This window comes from Neovison vison, chromosome 7 (genome assembly GCF_020171115.1).
Source record: "Neovison vison isolate M4711 chromosome 7, ASM_NN_V1, whole genome shotgun sequence".
Classification (NCBI taxonomy): Eukaryota; Metazoa; Chordata; class Mammalia; order Carnivora; family Mustelidae; genus Neogale; species Neogale vison.
Genome location: NC_058097.1, coordinates 46,423,583 through 46,440,481, shown reverse-complemented (window position 1 = coordinate 46,440,481; position 16,899 = coordinate 46,423,583). Strand labels below are relative to the sequence as shown.

General features: G+C 41.6%; 1 protein-coding gene across 3 annotated transcripts in view; it reads right to left on the bottom strand.

Annotated features, from left to right (window-relative positions):
• Positions 1 to 16,899, bottom strand: part of LOC122911693 (putative zinc finger protein 56) — a 30,089-nt gene that overhangs the window by 4,691 nt on the left and 8,499 nt on the right. Inside the window, exon 5 of one of the 3 annotated variants that reach the window (XM_044256662.1) lies at positions 7,309 to 8,470. The exons of 1 other annotated variant lie outside the window; for it this stretch is intronic. In XM_044256662.1, coding sequence (XP_044112597.1) covers positions 8,455 to 8,470 — 16 coding nt within the window. In that variant the 3' untranslated portion in view covers positions 7,309 to 8,454. Of the gene's footprint in view, positions 1 to 7,308; positions 8,471 to 13,564; positions 13,712 to 16,899 lie in introns of those variants that run through there. One more of the 3 variants, XM_044256661.1, reaches the window with a different exon arrangement.

The window sequence follows — 16,899 nt, the reverse complement described above, 5'->3', positions numbered from 1 at the left end:
GCTGGAGGCAGAGGCTTAACCCACTGAGCCACCCAGGTGCCACAACAAATAAAATTTTGAAAAAATTATTGTAGTTATTTCAGAGAGAGTGAGAGAGAGACTACAAATGGGCATAAAAGCAGAGGAGTGGAAGAAGCAAGATCCCTGCCCACCTGGGAGCCCAGTGTGGGGCTGGATCTCAGGTCCCCAGGATCACGACCTGAGCTAGGGGCAGAAAGCAGACTCTTAACCAATGGAACCACCTTTGGTCCCCAAGATTGATTTATATTTTAGAGGAGATGGAGACTGGCCGGAGAGGGAGAAAGAGAATGTCAAGCAGACTCCCATCTGGGCACAGAGCCAGAAGCAGGGATACTTGTCCAGGACATTGAGATCCTGACCTGAGCTCAACCAACAGTCCAAGCTTAGTCAAAAAGACCCCCAGGCACCCTCCTCTAGTGGATTTTAAGTAGAAAATCTCCTTCACGTGCTAAAGATAAAGACACACACACACCCTTTCTTAGAATGAGAAGTTTCCAAGTTTTTCTGGACTCATACCCACCGAGCTTATATCTGCATTTCCTTACTCCCAGGCTGCACACAACTGATCGAGAATCTAAACGAACCTGAATCAGAAATTATTTCCCTCCCTGACATCCCAGGACCAGACCTCATCAGCCACAAGAATCTCGGACTCAACACCTTCCACCCTGTATCTGCCAACAACGGAATATTGCCACTCTTTGCAGGACTTTAATTCAAAGTGACAACAGCTGATGCCCTATCGAAGCCAGCTTGGGGACACAGGAAAAGAAGGCTCTGGGACATAGAGAAGCATTCTAAAGACCTAACCATGAGTATCACTTCTGACCAGAACTTAAAAATAGGTAAAGGCAGAAGCAAGAAGCACCCAGATTCGAGGCATCCACATCTTCAGCTTTTAAACGCGAGAGTCTGTGGAGAAACAGAGGACACGGCTCCGCGGGGACACCAGGCTCACCTGAGAACCGGCTATTTCTACCTTCATCTCCCTTCTAGATTTCGTCCTCACGAGGGATCTGGAGGGAAATCACAGCTGCACCAGGAGAAAATGTCCTAAAATCCAGCAACAGAGCTCCTTGTCCTCACACCGCTCGGCAATGATCAGGACGTGGAGATGCAGAAAATGCCCAACTTTCCAGTCCTTTGTGTCCGGAGCAGCTCAGAAACTGCGAGCTCCCATGAAAACACCCATCCCTGCATTTTCCTCACCTGCTTTGTGGGGAGGGATGGGTCCCCTGCCACCGCCACTCACAACTTCAGCGTCAGCATTGGAACCGCGGGCTGCAGGGACTTGACCCTCCCAGACTACACAACAGAATGAATGTGAGGAGAGGAAAATTTGCTTATCCTGCACTGTTCTCAATGATGTCAGGCAGTTTCACAAGAGAAAACAATTAAGTTATTAAGTATGGGACAAGACATGAGGCTCAAAGAGAAGGTGAGGCTTCTGTGTCACGGTGACTTAAGGAGGAGGAGGTAGGATTTAGAATTTCCAAAGAGGGGATTATATTCACAGCAGAAAAAAAAAGATGAAATATTTATCAAAGAATGGTTTGTCCCTCCAGGTAGTCAACTATTTTTTTTTTCTTTTCGTAATTTATTTTTTCAGTGTTCCAAGATTCATTGTTTATGCACCACACCCAGTGCTCCATGCAATACCTGCCCTCCTTAATACCCACCACCAGGCTCACCCAACCCCCCACCCCCACCCCTCCAAAACCCTCAGTTTATCAAAAACCACAGTCTCTCATGCTTCATCTCCCCATCCAGTTTCCCCAAACTCACTTCTCCTCTACATCACCCAATGTCCTCTGTGTTATTCCTTATGCTCCACAAATAAGTGAAATCGTATAATTGACTCTCTCTGCTTGACTCAGTTCACTCAGCATAATCTCCTCCATCCTGACCATGTTGATACAAAAGTTGGTTATCCATCCTTTCTAATGGAGGCATAATACTCCATTGTATATATGCACCACATCTTTTTTATCCATTCATGTGTTGAAGGGTATCTTGGCTCTTTGTGCACTTTGGTGACTGCAGTCATGACTTCTATGAACATTGGGGTACAGATGGCCATTCTTTTCACTACATCTGTATCTTTGGGATAAATACCCAAGAGTGCAATTGCAGAGTCATAGGAAAGCTCTATTTTTAATTTCTCAAGGAATCTCCACTGTTTTCCAACATGGCTACACCAACTTGCATTCCCACCAATACTGTAATTTCTCCACATCCTCTCTAACATTTGGTGTTAATTTTGGCCATTCTAACTGGTGTAAGGTGGTATCCCAATGTGGTTTTGATTTGAATCTCCCTGATGGTTAATGATGATGAACATTTTTTCATGTGTCTGTTCCAGAGAGGCAAGTCTTTTTGTCTTTTTGTTTATTTTTAAATTTTATTTATTTGACAGAGAGAGAGAGAGAGAGAGAGATCACAAGTATGCAGAGCAGCAGGCACAGCAGGCAGAGAGGGAGGGAGAAACAACCTCACTGTTGAGCAGAGTGCCTGATGCTGGGCTTATCTCAGGACCCTGGAATCATGACCGGAGCTGAAGGCAGAGGCTACAACCCACTGAGCCACCTGGGTGCCCCTCGGCAATCTTTCTGATATTAACTGCTGGGATGGCTGGGAGGCTCAGAGGGTTGGGCTTCTGCCTTTGGTTCATGATCTCAGGGTCCTGGGTTTGAGCCCCAAGTCAGGCTCTCTTCTCTACAGGGAGCCTGCTTTTCCTTCTCACTCTGCCTACTAGTGATCTCTCGGTTTCTGTCATATTAAAAAAAAAAAAAAAAAAACTCTAAGAAATATATATATATATATATATATATATATATATATAAAGATTTTATTTATTTGACAGACAGAGATCACAACTAGGCAGAGAGGCAGGCAGAGAGAGAGAGGAAAGCAAGCTCCCTGCTGAGCAGAGAGCCCAATGCATGCTTGATCCAGGACCCTGGGATCATGACCTGAGCTGAAGGCAGAGGCTTTAACCCACTGAGCCACCCAGGCACCCCATCTAAGAAATACATTTCATTTGAGAGAATGAGAGAGGCACTTGTGGTACTGGGTGGTGATGGGCAGAGGAGAGAGAGAAATCAACTCACCACTGAGCAGGCAGCCCAATTCAGGGCTCATGACCTGAGCCTAAGGCAGACATTTAATGACTGAGCCACCCAGAGACCCCTCGTACTACATTCATGATGGCACTGAAGAAAGGGAGGAAGGTCCAGCACAGCAGTGAAGCAGTTTCCCTGAAGGATCTCCCAACCACACTGGAACTGACCTTGACTGGAGTTACCTGGCAAACAAGGGAGCAACCACAGCACATGCCCAGCTGATCCAGCCTATTCCACTGTCCAGAAGGCTTCTTCATCTCAAACATCTATTCTACCACATGACATCTTAAAGCTGCCCACATGACTGCATCATCCAACACCCTCCTCCATCCCTTGTCATGGATCTAGGCAGGGAAGTACAGTCATCAATGACAGCCAACAGCATTAATCCTCAGGAAGACACAGCAGGTCAATCTCATATCATCAGGAAAAAGCAGACCTTCCCTACTCCTGAGAAACCCATATTAGTCATCTCTTCTCCCCATGACATGTATTCATCAATTGACACCAACAAGAACTGCCTGTGTCTTTGCGGTGACTAAAGGGAGCCACCTCCGGGTCCCTCCCCACGTGGGAAAGAGTTCCTCACATTTCCTTTTAATAGGTCTTATCTTTATCTTGAAAGATGGTACCTTCCTCATATTTTACTTAGATTCAATTCCCACATCCCCGTGCTATATATGTCTTAATACCCATTGGCTTTCCATCTGTCTAATCTCAATTAAAGGTCTTCTGAAGACACGCTCTCCACAACACAGGCAAAAGAGAACAGCTGTGGTTCCTACGTAGGGAAGAAAAAAATGAGGGTGAATACAACTGGAGATCTGGAGATAAGTAAGTCATAAAACAAGTACAAGTTATTTTTCTACATCTAGGAAGTCACTTGGGAAACTCAGCACAGTTGTCCTACCCTACATGCTAAGCCCTCATCTTAAATATTTTTTGTCTCTTCCCTAGGCTACCACATCACTCCAATTGCGAAAGATTTCTCTTTCTTATGGGGTATCTATGACATACATAGGATGGTCAGATGTGCATGTGTACTTCACAGACATATGAAAACAACACTCAATGCAGGATGTGGGGCACATACTTTCATGTGGGGCCATGGTACATTGCTACAGAGTCCCAAGTCTATGTCTAGAATATGCCATTCTGAATAAAACAGATTTAGGGAAGCTCTGGGGGAGGGGGAATCTTCTCTATGGGACATGGGAAGGAAGGCATTGGAAGAAAGGAGTGATGGTGGCTGACAATGAGAGAGTACAGATGTTGTATGAGACGTTCCACTAACTTGTCACCCTACAGTGTGCTGACTAGGGAATGCACTAGTGAGAAGGGCTCCTGTAGGTACAAGGCCCCGACAACACTACTGGCTACACAAAACCAATGCCAAGTAGCAGTATCATGGAGTACATGAGCTAAAACACCAACAATACCTCTGTGTCACAAAGCTTGGTAATACACATACAGTAATATCATCCTATTCACAAAGAGGAGAAAATCATAGCATGGACTGGGGAAAAATAATCACATATCCCTTAAACCTTCAGAGCAGTGGGAAAATGGTGTCCTAGGTATATTGTTTTACTCCACTACCAAACAGGTGATGGATCCGATCAGCTTCTATAACCCACAATGAAACAGATGAACACTAGACGTAGAATAACACATCATTCATGACATACCCATATCCATATGTTAAAAAACAGTGTTTTATCGGGGCACCTGGGTGCCTTAGTGGGTTAAAGCCTGTGCCTTCGGCTCTCCTCATGATCGCAGGGTCTTGGGATCCAACCCCACATTGAGCACTCTGCTCCACAGAGAGCCTGCCTCTCTGCCTACCTGTGATCCCTTTCTGTCAACAAAATAAATAAAATCTTTTCAAGAAAAACCACCACTGTTTTATTAATAAAAATATATTAGCATCATACATACACTGAGTAATGCGTATCAAATCCACTCTATTGTCTCCATTCGAAATACAGAACAGACACGTGCAAAAGCATTCAAGTGTTGTCAGAAGGATGTGGTAGTACCTATTTCCCAAAATTTCAGGATTGAGGTACATTTTGCAGAAATGTGTATGTACAATGGTATGGCATTGTAGGGAAGAGTTAGCTACCCTCCTGCAGTCATCTGTCATAATTTCCTCATTTAATCATATCAAGTCATACTCTCTAGCGATTGCACTTAGGAAGATACATTCATAGTTTCCTGCACGGTTATCTTTTTCCTTAAAGAACAATTAGGAAAACCTCCTACATCTAATACTGAGGAAGTTCTTTAGTTTCAATACATGCAGAAGTGTGTGCTCTTAACACCCATCCCATGGAATCTTACATCAGTGTTATAACCATAAGCACCATCTCCACTGAGATGTACTTCGTATGTTGTATATCATACGGTCATCTGCCATGGAAAATTAGGTACACATGAGCCCCACGTAATGGAGCAGGACATCTAATATCTTTGATGTAGCAACAATCATCCCCGTGTTCTTACACACCCACAAGAACAGAGCAATTTTCCAGACTGATTTCAGAGGAAATACATTAATATTGTTAGTCACAAATCACATATAGGATTAATGTAAAAATTTTAAAATACTGAAATCCTTATATATATGAAAAAGTCCATCCCCTAAATCTGTTCAACAGACTACCATATACATTTTCTAAGTGTTCCAGTCTGATTTCTCCTTATAATCACTATTTTCATGCAGGGTAATGTCTGAGTAGGGTGAATAATGTATTCCATTGGCTTGATTTCTGTAACATTCATTGGCATCTGATGTTCAATTCAATAGTTTTCAAAACATTGCTAAATTTCAATGGACTTTCCTTAATGCACTCTCTGGAGTGTGTTCCAATGTATACTAAAATGAAGGCCTCTCCATACTCACATTGTTCCAAGGGTTTGAATCTACTATGCATTTGACATATTGAGTAAGCACTGAATTCCAGTTGGCCACATTCTTTACATTTCACATTTTCATTCCTATATGAAAAGAACGATGTTAAGAACGTTGGGAATCCCACTGAGAGGTCAGACACATTCTTAGCATTTGTACACTCACTCTCCTATTTAAAATATCTCATACGCAGTGAGGAGGGAGCAGTCCTTAAGCACTCTCACATTCATTACATCCGTAATTTTCTCTGCAGTATGAATTCCGTGACGTGCAGTAAGGGTTGTGTACCTGCTAGAGATTTGGCCGCATTATTCATCCAGTGTCTTTCTAGTATGAATTCTCAGTTTAGAAGGCGTGCATATTGGACAAAGGCCTTGCCACACTGGTTGTATTTGGGAGGTTATAGTCTAATATGAATTCTCTTGTAGGCATGAATCACTGAGCACTCTTTAACCAATTTTGCTGACGTTCTTTTTTTCTTTCATTCTTCAAGATTTTATTTTATTTGATAGAGAGATGAAGAGAGAGCACAAGTAGAGAGAAGGGTCAGGCAGGGGGAGAGGGAGAAGCAGGGTGCCCGCTGAGCTGGGAGCCTGATGCAGAGCTGAATCCCGGGACCCTGGATCATGACCTGAGCCGCATAACCACCTGAGCCACCCAAGTGCCCCACTCTTACATTCTATACACTGATAAGCCATCTATCCTGTATGAATATTATGATGTTTAGTGAGGACCAAGTGCCTGTAAAGGCCTAACAACATTTTTGACGTTGATAAGGTTTCTCTCCAGTATGAATTTTGTGATGTCGAGTAAGGTTTGAGCTGTGTATAAAGGCCTTGCTACATTCCTCACATTGGTAAGGTTTCTCTACAGTATGAAGTCTGTAATGTTTAGCAAGGACTGAGCTGTGGTTAAAGGCCTTGCCACATTCCTGACATTGGTACAGTTTCTCTCCAGTATGAGTTCTGTGATGTTGAGTAAGGGTTGACCTGTCACAAAAGGCCTTGCCACATTCTTGACATTGGTAAGGTTTCTCTCCACTATGAGTTTTGTGATGCCGAGAACGATTTGACCTCCAAGTAAAGGCCTTGCCACATTCTTGACATTGGTAAGGTTTCTCTCCAGTGTGAGTTCTGTGATGTTGAGTAAGGGTTGACCTGTCACAAAAGGCTTTTCCACATTCTTGACATTGGTAAGGTTTCTCTTCACTATGAATTCTGCGATGCTGAATAAGGAAGGGCTGGGCACTGATTAAAGGTCTTTCCACATTCATGACATTGGTAAGGTTTCTCTCTATTATTAATTCTGTGGTGTCTATTAAGACCTGAGTGATTGTTAAAATCCTTGTCATATTCTGGACATTTGTAGGGTTTCTCTCCAGAATAGATCTGCGAATGTCCATTTTTTGATGAATAGTCATTAAATGTTTGAACACCTTCTTCACATTTGTGTATTTTTACTCCAGTATGCATTTGCTGGATGTTGAGATAGTATTGAATGGCAGTCAAAGGATTACCACATTCCTTAAAAATGTAAGTTTCCTTTCCCAAAGGGATTATCTCATTGATGTTTAGGCTTGATGACTGACTAAACATGGTCCCTGGTTTATTAAATGTGAATGGGCTTTTTCCCTCATGAATTTTCTGATGATCACCAACAATGGAGGACTGATTACAAGCTTTCCAACATTCATTGTATTTATGAGGACTGTCTCCCAAATGGTGACCATCATGTATACTGAGGTTAGAGCTTGGATGAAAGCCTTCCCCACATTTATCACATTCATAATGGCTCTCTGCAAACCTAGCCCTGACACATCTGTGAACCCTGGAGCCCTGGTTCAATGTTTTCTCAGATTCAGTGCACTGAGCAATTCTGTCTCCAGTGAAAAGCCTCTGGTCATTCTGGCGGGTTGACTCGTCACTGAAGCGCCTCTCATATGGCTCCCACTGAGGACTTTGTTCTTCATTTCTCAATCTCTGACTTAAGGTCAGGTCATTCCTATTTTCTAAATGGCTCAAATCATTACTTTCAGCATGGACTAGGTTACTTTCCAGATCTGCCAAATGGTATGTCCAAAAATCGCTATGATTGAGTATTTGATTGGAGCTTTTGCTGACAGAAACACACTGTTCTGCAGAAACAGTTGACTTAAAAATGGAGGTTTTCTGCAGCAGTTTATATCCTTCACCACTTGGGGCAGTGACATTCTTATTAAGGGCAATTGCCTTGGTTTGGGTGTATCGTCCAGAATTTTTTTGATGCCCTTCACTCTCTCCATCATTGTCCCAGTCTGTGTGTAAGTGTAAAATCTCAACAGCACTATCTTTGTAACTGTGCATTGATCCATTCTGTAAAGAACCTTCTATGCTCCACTTCAGCAGGAAATTCTTGGTGTCATGTGAAGATACAGCTGAAAGATACCATATAAAAGTAAAACCATTGCACTTACTATAATCAGAAGAATATACTGAAGACTTCTAATGCAGAAGCATCAAGTCAAACAGCCAATGTCAGAAAGATGGCTGACAAGGAGTCATCAGGACCTCATTTCTCCATAGATACATAACATGGCACACAACATATTGACCATATATCCTAATACATAATTCTGTGATATGGTCATGATGTAGCAGAAATCACTTTCATGTATCTCTAACAATCAGAAAAAGTATCATATGACCTCAAAATTAGCAGAAAAATGGAGGATATGGAAACAGAAAACTGAACTGAATCAAATGGAGTACAGTAAAAATAGGAACATATCAAGCACAGGAAGAGTTGTTTGGTGGAAAAGATCAACAACACTGGCAGCTGATTAAATAAATGAAGAATAACAGAAAAAAGACTATAAAGATTAAGTGAAGAAGTGAAAGCAGACACAGTATAACTGACTGCAGAAATAAAAGTAATTATAAGAGGCAACAGTGGATAATCAGTGCCCACAAATTGATACTAAAAGACAAGTACAAATTTCAGAAAAGGTGTAACAAATTTAGACTGGATCACACAGGAAAATAGAAAACATCTCAACAGATCTACAACTAGGAAGCCGAATGAAAGAGGAATAGATGAAAAAAATCCAACAAACAAAAATTGTGTGCCAGATGAGTTCACTGGATATTCAAACAGACACTGAAGGAGAAATGACTGCAAATCTCCTCAAACATTTCCAAGGTGTGAAGATCAGAGAAACTAGTAGAACACTCTCTCTGTGGCACCAGCATTCCCAGCTCATGCAAGCCAGATGAAGACACTAGAAATCACAAAGTTTGCAAAATTCTACCTGTGAGGCATATTCACTCAAAGTCCCCAATAAAAGAGAGTAAACTGAATCAAACGCACATTTTCCCTTTTTACAAGATGATCCAGTGGGAAATGGACCTAGAATTAAGGGCTCTCCAACATATATAAAACCATAAATTCAAGACTCCATATTAACAGAATGAAGGTGAAAAATGACATGATCACATTAAGGGAGACAGAATACAAATATGGGCATACAGGACAATGTGTCAAAAGCACTCAAAGTAGAGAAGGAAGGAAACCCCAACCTAATGAATGCCACAGATGTATGAAAAGATGAAACCTATTCAGTAGGGACTGTCTGCAACATTCTCCTCTATCATCAGCAGGTAATGAAATGACCCCACCACTGCCTTTGAGTAGAGTACTAAACACTCTAGTCAGAACAATTATGCAACCAAAAATAGACTAAAGGAATCTAAACTGAAAAAGAAACAGTAAAACTCCTTGTTCACACCTGACATGATTACAGAAATGCCTAGAAATGCCTAAAAATCATCATTTTAATTTTTTTTTACTGCTTTTGGTCATTGTTTGTATTGTTTATTTCTGCCAGTTTTTCCCGGCTAGACTTTCCATTTCCCATGTTGTTCATGTTGTACAATACAGAGCTAAGAAAATTCTTGGAATAAACAACTTAATTTCCACCAAGGAACTAAAAAAGGAAGAGACTAGGATGAAATTTAGTAGAGGAATGAAATAAAGATAAGTCTTAAGTAAAAGGTTAACATTAATGGAACACAGAGAGTAATGCCCCTTTCAATCAATAAAACAAAACTGGCAATGCTTTAATTCCATAAACCATTACATAATAATAAATAGGGAAATTTGTTTTTGTTTTAATTTAATTTATTTACTTCACAGACAGAGATCACAAGTAGGCATAGAGGCAGGCAGAGAGAAAGGGAGAAGCAGGCTCCCCACTGAGCACAGAGCCCAATGTTGGGCTCAATCCCAGGACCCTGGAATCATGACCTGAGCTGAAGGAAGAGGCTTTAACCCACTGAGCTACCCAGCACCCCCAAATAGGGAAATTTATGAAAAAAACAAACAAAAACAAAACAAAGCAGGGAATTCCTAAAATTAGACAAGTTATTAAGACTGATTTCCTAACCATGAACCAAAAAATCAGACTCAATCACTATAGTTTCAAAGATTCCTAAAAGGGGGGCAGAGCATACAGGTGACTATGGAGTCCTTTGCTTCCCTTCACTCTTCATTCAAGCCAACCCTACTCCTGCATAGCAAACTTAACCCAATCACTCTTCTCTTATTTTTCCTTTTTCAATTTTCCATGCTCCCATATTCATGGAAACAGCTCCCTCCTTCACAAGAAATGCAGGTGCAATCTGCTTCTGGCTGCAATGCTGCATTTTGTAGCTTGGAGCCCACTGAATCCATGGCCTTTATCAATTTCAATTTTTCCTTGCATTTTTACTAGTACCCATTTTCCCTGCATTTTTACTAGTACCCATGTCTTCAGGCTACAGGATCACTTCTTTGAACCTAGACTTAGTTCTGAAAACTGACTTTGCCTAAAATGAACACAGTTATACAACCTGGTTGCACTTTCTGGTCTTCCCCAAAGAATCCACTTCCAAAGAAAAGCCTTCCTGATGCCCCTCAGTGGTGAAATGAAAGAGACCAAATTCAAGGAAATGGGAGTTAAGAATCTCTCAGAGAAATGACTGTTCTTTCATGTACGAAATGGGCTGCTCTTCTTGGGTGCCCTGTGAAGACCACAGGCTCTTCTTTGTCTTGCAGTTCCCTTCTTTGCTCTGGTAGGCACATGCTTCTCTTTCCCTGTCCCTTCCTTTCTACATTAAGGAACATTGATATCCACTGTGATACAGATCAGTTTGCTTTCCTAGGACTTTATCCTACTATGAATACTTAGGATTAGCTTCTTTGGAAGAGTAGGGTTAGTTTTCTTTACCTGCAACTTCTTAAGACACTAATCTACATATGTATATACTTCTTGGTATCTACCTGGATTTCCTTTCTATTAATATATACTTTACAATGTCCCATTACATTAGGTGTACAACATGCGGATTCAACAACTCTATAGGTGCTGCTATACTCACCAATAGTAGCTAATATCTGGCACCATAAAATGCTATGGAAAAACCACTGGAGGACTTCCCTGTATTCTTTTCACCCCATGGAAGCCTGTACTTCCCATTCCCACTTCCTCATGTTGCCCATCATCCTTCTCCATTCCACACTGGTAACATTCATGCTATTCATCGTATTTGTGTCTCTTTTTGCTCTTTTCATTCTGTCTTGTCATTTCTGATAATGTGGTTTGACCCAGAAGGTGTTATGCGATGTGAACTAAGTGACATACAAATACTATACGTATTCACTTATGGGTACAACCAAAACAACAACTTAAATAAACAAACAAGAAACAGACCTATGAATGTCTATTTTGTTTCGAATAAAGTCCACAGATAATCTTAATAAATATAAAAATTCCAAGATGACACACATTCTATACTGTAACCCATTGGTCTGTAACAGTGTTTCAATACGGGCAGAAGACAAGAGGTTCCCAGGTCAAAGTCCAAGTGTCTTATGGCTCATGACACAGCAAACATCATAAACGTCTTCATCACACTAATTCCTCTGGCCAGCCGCCCACCCCCAACTCATACAGGGACACACTGCACATGCGGTGGGTTTGTGTTGGAGACTCCGAGCATAGGAAACCTCAGTATCTTCAAGGAACATCTAGCATATATGCCCGATCCTTGGCCATGAAAATAGACTATCTGTTTTCCTGTACAATCAACTCACCTGTCCTCAACCCAAGATCAAGATGCTATCACTATACTACCAAGCTTTCTTATACACAAATATGAGTGGAATGACCATTATAACTAAAACGGCAATCAAGGAAATGCTCACACAGATCACTAGAACACCACATGAATTCAAGGAATAGTGACAATACTGTAGAAGGCATTTGTATGATTTGGCTCAGATATCCACCACAGTACAGATACATTTCCCTTCATGATCTTTTGCTGCTCACCTGGCACTGCTATACAGTCACATGCAGGGTAGATCCCAAAGTCAATGTACCTGGAAGGTTTGACTTTTAAGATCTTCCAACCATTGGCCACAAGGCCAACTGCAAAGGTCTGGAAGATACCCAAGATGCACACCATACCACCAAAGACACATCCCTGGCCACTCTGTGAACTTAAGAAAGTAGCATTCATCCAAAGTCATGGTAGAAATATTTCACCCAATAGCTGTCAGTGTAGGTGGGACTCCATTACACACAATGTCCACTGATTGCCTATTCTCCTGTATAGATGAACCTACCTGGCTAAGGAGAACTGTCAGCACCTGTAACTGACTTGGGTGTACAGCCAATGCTCTGAACTAGAACATTCTCTGTTCTCTGTCTGGGTAGCTATGCACGTTCTAAGTCACTTCCCATGGCTGATGCTAGCGTCCATTCCTGCGCCACTAGAAGACTCAAAGAAACCCTAGACAACCTCAGAAGCTTCTCTTACAGGCTTCTGGGGAGAAAACCAAGCCATAAGCACTGACCAAGCACTGAGCTCAGATCACCCCTGATACACTTTAGTTCACGTTCCTGATTGAAAGCAATCCAAATTTAGGTGAATGGGAACAAGGGCTCTGGGGTGACTCAGTTGGTTAAGTGGCCACTCTTCATTACAGCTAAGTTCATGTCAGGGTCCTGGGTTCGATCACGTCATCAGCTCTCCACTCAGCAGTGAGTCTGCTTCAGGATTCTCTCTCTCTGTGTCTTCACTCTACTTACTAGTGTGCTCTAAAATGAATGATGCTTAAAAAAAAAAGTGGGGCTCCTGGGTGCTTAGTGGGTTAAACTTCCAACTCTTCATTTCAGATCAGGTCATGATCATAGTCTCAGGGTTCTGAGATCGAGCCCTGTGTCAGGCTGCAAGCTCACCAGAGAGTCACTCGGAGATTCTCTCTCCCTCTCCCTCCCCTGTCTCTCACCTGAGCCTTCTGTAAAATAAATAAATATGTGTTTTCTTTATTTTAAACTGATCTGGAACTTATGTAAACACTTTTCTAAGTTAAGAAACACATGAAAGACATTAATACATGTTATGGATTATATAGTGCTAAATATATCATTCTCACGATGAATCTGTATTTGACTATTTTTATTGGACAATTGGAAACAAGTACAGGCTTAAGCAGTCTTCATCAGGACGCCAATGCATGCAGCAGAAGATCCGCATGCACTAAGATTAAGGACACTCTCAATTTTAGGTCTTCTTTGAAACAGCTAGTCAGTAGTCAGTTTCAGGGCAAAGTGTCATCACCTTTGTGCCAGACACTGTGAAAGAATTCAAACAAGAGACATTCACAAACATCTTCCACGTGCACCTCTGCTACAGTTATGTTTCAACACAGACCGGCCCTTGTAACAGTTCTGGTCAATAGCGTAGAGAGACTGGTGCCTTGGGGAGGATGGTTTCCCTGAATGGGAACGGAAACAGTTCAAATCAAATCCCTATGTCTTGTCAGGTTTACACCATCTCCTTTGCTGCAAGAAACATGGATTGCTCTCTGGTGCTGGGCAGTTATCCTGGGGCCAAGAAAATTCAAGTATAAGCACTATGGACGGGGGTGGACAATCCCAGAAAGACGACATGTAAAAATCAGATTATGCTCGAGGTTATCTGGGCTATTTCAGAAGACCTGAGCATGTACCAACACACTAGATCTGTAAATATGCAAATAGCCACCTTCTTTTCTGCATTTCATGACAGGCTTTCATGGTATTGCTGACCACAGCAGAACAGCTACTGAAAAATCTATTATCCTTCAACTGATCCCATGTTCAATATGAGTGTACCATGCTACGCAACTTGAATGTTACCTGTCTCTACAACTCATACAAATCCTCTTTTCACTGAGGTCAAGAGGGGTGTAGGGACAACGTGAGCTCTGAAACAACATAGGGACAGCTACCCCAAATGTTGGGAAGGCTGTTTGAAACAGAAATCGTCACTGCTGGAAACTGGTGACTGACTTCTCTATGAATCAGTTCCTTGCACATAGATCAGAGAACAGGACAGATCAGAGAACATCCCAGGGCTGAGTGGAAGTGAGGGAGTGCCCTGCCAACCACAGGTCATCATACTTGCAAGGTCACCCATCTATCCTGGATGAGACCTATGTTGGGTTATATTCCTGGGATACCAATGCTTTCTGGAAGCGCAACACACACATTGCTGGTTCTCACTGGTAGTGTCCGGCAGCCTTTTTGTCTTCAAAATCTACTGTCATGTGACATCTTTAAGCTATGCCCACCATATTTAATCAATCAATACCCTCTCTCCATACACTCCATGCATCTGGGCCTCGGAGAGTACAGTTATCTCTGTCATCCAATAGGAACTGGTCCTCAGGAGCAGCAGGGAATACATTATATCATGAGAAAAACATCGGATGTCTCAGCCAGCCACATTTCTTAGGAACACATATCTGTCCCATTTGCTCATCATGAATAGCTTCCTAAGTCCTTGCAGTGATCAAAAGGACCTCTCTACCACATCTTTGTTCACGTTTCAAGACTTTGCCATTATTTCATTTCCATAGCACTTACCTTCCTCTCAAACTGTCACAACATCATGTTTTATCTGTCCTCACAACTTCCAGTGCCAAATGCCTAAACTAATCCTGTGGCCCAGTGATGGATTTTTACTTCTCTTCCAGTGCAGTGGTGACAACATTGTATTTAAAATGCACATAGGCCTCATGTAATCCTGTTATCAACCATTTACAATGGCAGTAGAAAACTCCAAGCTACTCCTAAGGCTAGGAAAGGGCCTGCCTCGCTTAGGTGGGAGAGGGAGTGCAGTGACAACGAGGTTTCCAGAACACAGGAGGGAAAGTCAGCTGTGATGCCTCCAGCACCAAAATAAAGATGAGACAGAAGAACTGGACAGGATTTGGGAAGAAAGGAAGTACAATTTTTCTTTCTAGATTCAGAGTCAGTAGTGTAGCCTTGGACAGGGGTCCTCTCCCCAGATGGAGAATTCAGGTCAATGTTTCAGCCTAGATCTGGTTCATCTCTTCTGTTGGGCTGCTCCATCACTCCTAACAGAACACTGTATTCTGTTTAAGTTTGAACAACTACTCAGCACGCAGCCCTGTCCCATCTCTGTTTCCTTGAAATAAATGTAAAAAAATAAAAATAAAAATAAAAACCAAAAACAAATACCATGATTCATGAAGGCTCCACATTATTACCTAATAAGTGCTGACACTGAAGTGACCAACATGGATAACATCACTTCCTAGAAGGGAAAAGAGTAACAACTAAGGAACTCTTACTTCTCCAATCGCAAAGGAAGGAGTGATGTCTCAATTTAACTAAAGGAATTTATAATGCCCCCTGGAGAATTACACTCACATTTATTTATTTTTTTTTAAGATTTTATTTATTTATTTGACAGACAGAGACCACAAGTAGGCAGAGAGGCAGGAAGAGAGAGCGAGAGGAGGAAGCAGGCTCCCAGCAGAGAAGAGAGCCCAATGTGGGGCTTGATCCCAGGACCCTAGGATCATCACCTGAGCTGAAGGCAGAGGCTTTAACCCACTGAGCCACCCAGGCACCCTTACTCTCACATTTAAATTAAATTTTGAATACCATGTCATTCCATGGAAACTCTTGTTAAAATCTCTATCAAGGTAGGTAAGCAACAGGACAACACAGGAATAAAGAAAACAGAGTCTATCCTACAGGAGTAAAACCCAGTTATGTAAGAGATGATTCACATGGAGAGATTTTCAAACTAAGATGTATGAGATGTAGGAAGCATAAAGTCAATACAATACAGAGAAAACTATTTCTATTATGAATCTAGAATCTCTTTACTTGCTAGGAAATCATCGTTTTCAAACTTGGAAATGACCTGGTTTGAACCAAGGTTCCTTTTCCTTCTAAAGATATGTACACATATGTATGTACACATGCTTCTTCCTACTTAGTTCTGGGACTTCAAAATCTATCTTTAGCTTATATGACACATCGCATTATGTGTAGATCAAAACCCTAAAACTCTCCTTGTGTTTTCTATGCTCACAAAACAACAGGAGAAACATACAATGTAAAATTTGATCAATAGTCCTTGAGAATTGTGTAGCTGTGGCTTCTCATTTTATCTGTAGTGACTTTGTTCAATTAGCGATCAGTAGGTAGAACCCCTGGGTGTTAGATGGTGAGCCATGGCTCAGGACAAGAAAAAGAAACTAACATTTACAAAAACCATTCATGACAGTCCTTATCAAAATCGTAGCAATAAAGAAAATCTTGTAATTCTGAAATAGAGAAATACACTCAAAACCATTCTGTGAGGTCAGCAGTACCCTGATATCAAAGCAGTATAAACAAAATATAAAAGGCTAGTTTATCTGATGAAACTTCTGCTACTCTGGCTTTCTTTGGAAACCCATCTACATATACAAAATAGAGTCAAAAGAAAAACCAAATCACACTAAAAATAACTGTCTCTC